We start from the raw sequence: 6,163 nt of genomic DNA on the forward strand, positions 1-6,163 counted from the left end.
CTGTGTTGCCTGATATCTGCCTAAAGCATCCTCTTCATCTTGTCACTCTAGTGCCATCAAAGAATATATAATCTCTCTGGGAAAAGAAAACATGCACATATGAGGTCCTGAGATAATCCTATAATGACAGTAAATGAAATGAAGAGTAAGAACAAAATGAAGATCACTTTTGCAAAGAAACTGCACGATTTCCTCACTACCAATTATAGATGGGAGTGAATAGGGTAGGCGTGCAGAACTATAGTTGAGCACCAAATTTTAATTAAAAAAGGATGGGTTTTCTGATAGGGTGTGTTAAGAGCTGTGGCCCCAGGTTATCCTCACCACAAACATCCCCTTTGTAATACTTCCTGCTGTCCCTACTCTGCCAGTCCCAGTTCTGAGCTGCTTTCAAGGTTGGGGTAGAAGGGTGCCTCCACCCTTGTCTGATCAAACCTCTAGCCTGTTGTGTCCCTTCCTCTGCACTTCTCTTTAGCACTTACCTATATGCTCAAGAACCTGGTCTCTCCAGAGGAAACAGGTGTATGCCTTTTAAGATACAGACTGAAGAAGTCAGTAAGAGGCAGAATTTCCCACAAAAGACTTAAGTAGTGGTCTTCATGCAATACCTTCCAGGAACTATTGTTTCACAATTTGAGTGTTTATTATTTATTTTCTTCCCATACACTGTCTAATTTTATCTTCACACAATTCTTCAAGGTAGGATTTGTTCATATCCCTTTTTGCAGATGAGATTACTGACGTTAAGGACCCTGTCCCAAATAACAACAGCTTAACAATGAGGGGCTCCCGGCAGAGCTCACGCTCTTATCTGTTACCCTTCTGGGAAACACCGTTAAGGGCAGGCAGATCACTTGTTCTCCCTTCTGTGATGGATGGAAGACCAGGAGGAAGTGCTACATGGAAGAGTTCTGTCCCTTTGCCTCCACCAGTTTTCACGGTATTCAAATGGAGTGCACCTCCGTCCGAGTGGCAACCTCTCTAGGATGCCATCTGTAAATGAGGTAGTAGCACTAGACCGCCTAGGCGAAGCTTTCCCTGGGCTCACATTCTGTGATTACTGAACATTGGTGGAAGGCGGGGAGCTAATTGAGTGAGTTAGTAATTTGGTTGCCAGGGCAACTCTTTCCTGATTGGAGGGAAGGGATCACAGGGTTCAACACAGACTTTGCTGGGTAGGAAAGTGGTGTCTGTTCTTTGCTCCATGTTTCTGCTTCTGAGCTGGAAAAGGAAAGAACAAAAAACGGTAAAAATTGAATCCAAATATTGTAGCATTTATGCCTAATTTAGAATGAAACCTTGGGGTAGCGGACTCTCGAGCTGTGAGGTGTGGCATTCTTTTCTCCAAATCACTGATTTGCCAGTATCTGTGTTTTTTTCATTGAGTTTATAGCTTTGGTATTTTATCTCACCTAGGCCATTTTCTGGGGTCATCAGTCTGTATAGGATGCCAAATATTTTGTTAGAAAATGGTTAAGACATACTTGGCCTTCCCGAGCTCTGCCTGGGATCTGGGGCATGGTTTTTGAGGGTTCCAATGGCAGGTTCACCACACTGGAGGGGTGTTTTTCACATTGTAGTATATTTCTGGAGTCGCGCAGTGAACAATACTGAATGTATGGTGGCATTAAGCTATTGGGAAGAGGCCTGAACTGGAAGCCTGGAGACCTGAGTTTTAGACTGTTAGGTCTTTGACTTCATAAATGACTTTGGTAGGTCGCTCTGTCCTGTCCCCTTCCTAGACCATTTTTTCTACGTGAAAAATGGTCTAGTAATTTTAAGAAGTCATTTGTGTAAACCCTTATTCCAAAAAAGGATTTGGGGGTGACTATTAAGACCTTGCAGAATTTTTAAAAAGATGGGAGGTTGTAGGGTTGTAGTGCATTTAAGTGCCTGACAATAGGCATTAGTTTTCTCCAGTCTTCCTTTTCTAAGCAGGGGTTTGTACTGTGTGAGCCCTACAGTGGAGTCTAGCCTTAATCAGTCATTCCAAGAAGCCAACACTATTGAAGTAGCCTTGAATAATGGCCAATTTAGCCCTGGATTCCTTCTAACCCTTTGACCTCTGTGAAATCCCACCCCAACTAAGAAGATGGGCTAAGGACCTCAGGGCTACTCCAGTGCTAGGGGAAGCCAGCAGCTGACCACTTTTGTTCTGCTCAGCACCTAGAAGCTGTAGCCTACTGCGTTGATGAAGGCCCCCACCCCCATCAGTTTGTTGGAGCCTCTGAAGTCACCCTTCCCTTGCTGGGCAGTACTGGATTGAGCCCGCCACGACCCTTTCTGGGCAGGTTGTGGGAAATGACTGGCTTGGTGTGTTCATCAGGGTCTGTATGTGTATTTAAGAGAGAGAATGGGTAAGTATGGACAACAAGCAGAGTCCAAAAGGGAGTTAGAAAATCAGGACTCCAAATCATACCCACCCAAACCAGAAAGTACTTTTGGAATCGTAGCCTGCCCTTGTTTCGTGAGAAACAGAGGACTCAGTTGTTTGGCTACCAAGGGACAGTCCTGGGCAAGAAAAGCCTAGAGACTGTTCATCTCCAGTACTTGCCAGTCACTATGAACCCACTTTCTCATCCATCTCATTTCTTATCTGTTGTACACAGGAGACTGAAGCCCACAAAGGCAAGGTCCCCATTTAGTAAGTGGACTTGAACCCTGAATTCTTGTTGCCTAGCATGTGGAGGGAACAGACTGAAGTAACTCAGAACCGGAGGGATTGAGATGGGCTGTTACCCTCACTATGAATTCTTAGGGAAAGAATGGCAGCAGACCTGCCAAGGGCAAAGAGCGAAGTCCTTTCATACACACCCTGCCAGCTTTCCCACCGCAGGTTTGCATCTTGAGCAGCCCCAGGCTTAAGGGCCACCTTGTGGAACAACTCTTCATAATAACCACAATAGAAGGAAAACATCATAAGCCTCTCCACTTGCAGTGGCAGACTGATCTGATGTCCTTTGCTAAGTCAGAGGCAGCTTCATAAAACATCTCCATCATTGGTTTTAGTGAATGGGATTGGTCCAAAACCTGACCTCACTTTCATTTAATTTCATGCCAGCGTCGATACACACCCAGGTTGCACAGACTCTGTCTAACTAGTGAGCGGCTCAGACACAAAGGCACTCTAATTACCATCCACAAGCCAGGCGGACAAGGATTTCAAGTGTTTTCATGTTAATGGAAATCAGAGAAATGTGTTCTGTGCATCTTTCCCACCAACAGCAAGTATAAAATAAAACCAAACCAAAAACCCGGCATATTTATTAGAAACAGGTATTTCAGTTAAGTTAAAATCCTATGATCAGGATAGCCACAATTCCAGACACTCCGGTTCGAAGTGTAGATATGTCAATAGCCACATCTGGATGATGAACAAGCCATTGAATCTTATAAAACTAAAACACCAACAAAAGGTTTCAGATCCCACAGAGTGAGTGCACAGTATGTTAAAAGCACTTCACCACTGTTCACAATGGCAAAGCCTGCAGCTTTCTCCATTTGGAGGGTCGTATTTTCTACTCGGTTTCCTTCACTTACAAAGGCGAGCTGGCATGACTGGGGGAGGGGCAGAGGGAGGAAATCAACTCAGTCTACCCAGGGAATTGCAGCTGTTATTGCAAATGGCCCCGGAGAGTCCATTATAAGCTGTTGTGCGAGGCTCTGTCCCTGGAGTGCCCGTCACATGGCATCTCTCCAGCCCCCTGCCCGGGCCCCAAGGAGTGCCAGCGCCACCCTGCTAGCGTAGGGGCAGCACAGCAGAGGGGGAGGAGGGCCCCGAGGCCACATCTCAGACCAGTTTCCGTGAAAGCCTCGGGCGCGGCGGCCCGCGGGTGGCACCGGCGCCCAGCACGTCCCCGCCTCCCCACACCCGCAGTGGCGGCGGTGCCCGTGTCCTCAGGAGACTCCAGCACCTGCAAAACACTGAGCTGTTCTCCGGTAACAGGCAGACCGGGCTATTCTTCTGCCTTGCTAGAGCCCCACAACCCAGTGGGGGTTGCCCAGGAAAAGAATGACCTTGAAGCCAAGGAGGGGCGGGCAGGCTGGGAAAATACTCTGGAGAGGACGGAAGGTTCACTCCGCACCTCACCACTACCCTTTCCCGCCCCAGCTCCCATCCTCACCCTTGGCTTACGACCTTCCCCCGCAGCTCTGACAACTGCAGCCAGTTGCAAAGCGAAAGGAGAAAAAAGGTTACTCCTATTCAACTCCCAAAAAGGTCCTTTCACGGTACCGCGTGTTTTGTATTAAGAATCAGCACCCCAAAAGACACGAGATGGTTTTTGTAAGTGTCGTAAAATTTCATGCCTGGCAGTTGGAGGTACTCCCTTAAATGATAGTCTACTCGTGTTTCCCTCCCCCAGATTGGATCAGGAACCAGCCCTGAAATGGAAAGCAAGTTACTGGGATCTTTCTAGTCCTTCGGGTGCTCGGCGATCCTGAGACTTAAGGGCTGTGGCCACATGGTCGCGGGGCTGGAGGGCACCCTGCGAGTGGCTGCGTGTAACTGCACGCTGTGCCGCCAGGATTGGTCAAGCCAAATAAGGGGTCCGGTTAACTATGAGCTTTGGGTGTGCTCTGTAATCTGCCTTAAATAGGGCCAAGAAGTCCTGCTTTTCAAACACACTGGGGCCGCAGTTCCCCGCGAAATCATTAGCGATTTTCTGATTCCACGTCATTAGCTTATTTTCCCGCTTCCAAAAGCGCGAGTTCAGCAAGTCTGAGTAGGGATACAGCCTTCAAAGGAGCCTCTTTGCCCTCTGCGCAGAGGCTGGCACTGTAGCCACTCCCGGGATGTTAGCTGCTGGGGACAAGTACGCCGTCGCCAGTTCTGAGCTGCGCCTCACTCCCGGACGGGCCAGGGTCGCTGCAGGCCGCGCGAGGGCTGTGGGGCGAAGGGGGCTCCTGCACCGGGGCCGACGCAGGCCCTAGGAGCGGGCACTGGGGAAGCTTTGCCTGTAACTGCAGCCGTCGCGAATGAAGTCTCCGCACCGCCTCCTTGATGAGGTTCCCCGAGAGCACTAGCTGCTGCAGGAGCCGGTGCGGGTCGTCGTCGCCGGTGCGGGCTTCGGGCTGGGGTCCACGTCGTTGCGGCAGGCGGCGGGAGGCGGCGGCGCCCCGCAGCCATCCTCGCCGACACGGACCAGATAGCGGCTGCGGGGCACCCCTCTTGTCGGCTCCCAAAGGCCTGTCAAGGCCGGGCTGAGGGGGCAGTGGGGACAACGCGCTGGGGCCTGCAGCGAGCTCGGCCACAAAGTAGGGCGCAGCCCGGCCCCGCACGCGGCCGCGGTCCCCCAGGGCGCAGCGCAGGGCCCCCGGGGGCGCCGGACCCACCGCCTCGGCCGGCGCGGGCGGCAGAAGCAGCGGCAACGCCGGAGTTCGGGCCTTGTCTGCCCGCACCGCCGCCGGGGGTCGCGGGGGCCGCAGCGGCGGCACCGAGGGCGCGCCCTGGGAGGCCGGGCTATCTTGAGCCGCGTCCAGCTGCAGCGTCTCGCCGATCTGGGCCACCAGCCGGTCCACCTCGCACGAGCCGCCCAGCGTCACCGACTGCTCCAGCAGGAGGAAGCCGCCGTCCTCCTCCTCTTCCTCCGCTTCCTCGCCGGCTTCCTCTTCCTCCTCCCTCCGGCACGGCATGGCCCCCCTCCCGGGCACCCGGGGCTCTGCGGGCGTCACTGGCGGCTCGTCTGCCCGCGGGGCTCGGTGGGGCTCGGTGGGGCGCGGCGGAGGGGGACGCGGCGCTGAGGCCGGGGCCGGGCGGACGCGGAAGCCGGAGCCCACCGGGTAGTCGCGCCGCGCGCCTGCAGCCGCGGGAGCCGGAGTCCTACCGGCTCGGGTTGATTTGTAAACAATGGGTGACGTCGCCGCCGGGTCCTACCACCGCGCCGGGGCAGGGGTGCGCCGTACATTTGAGGGATGGGGCGACCGCTGAGTTGCGGTCCCGGGTGAAGCCTCGCTCTCTCTGAGTTCAACATCCCTCAGTGCTGTGTGCCCGGGCGCACTAGGGTGCTGATCCCTGCTGTCCTAGCCGGGCGTGGCTGGCATTCCCAGAAGAGGCACACCAACGTGGACTCTATTGGTTTCTTCTACACACAAGCACAGACACTTACACTCACACACCCATACACTCCCCTAGTCTAGGCGCGTCAGTTTGTCTGGTTTTGGC

General features: G+C 53.1%; 1 protein-coding gene across 1 annotated transcript; it reads right to left on the reverse strand.

Moving 5' to 3' along the window:
* Positions 1-3,246: 3,246 nt before the first annotated feature.
* On the reverse strand, positions 3,247-5,841 carry FRAT1 (FRAT regulator of WNT signaling pathway 1). Its single transcript, XM_017664919.3, has one exon. It carries the CDS (start codon positions 5,632-5,634, stop codon positions 4,798-4,800), a length of 837 nt encoding a protein of 278 aa, XP_017520408.2. The 5' UTR covers positions 5,635-5,841; the 3' UTR covers positions 3,247-4,797.
* Positions 5,842-6,163: the final 322 nt, after the last annotated feature.

Source organism: Manis javanica, chromosome 7, assembly GCF_040802235.1.
Source record: "Manis javanica isolate MJ-LG chromosome 7, MJ_LKY, whole genome shotgun sequence".
NCBI classification, from domain to species: domain Eukaryota; kingdom Metazoa; phylum Chordata; class Mammalia; order Pholidota; family Manidae; genus Manis; species Manis javanica.

Bases quoted from the DNA above. Each gene is read 5' to 3' on its own strand.
- FRAT1 (XM_017664919.3), bottom strand. From the start codon at position 5,634: ATGCCGTGCCGGAGGGAGGAGGAAGAGGAAGCCGGCGAGGAAGCGGAG.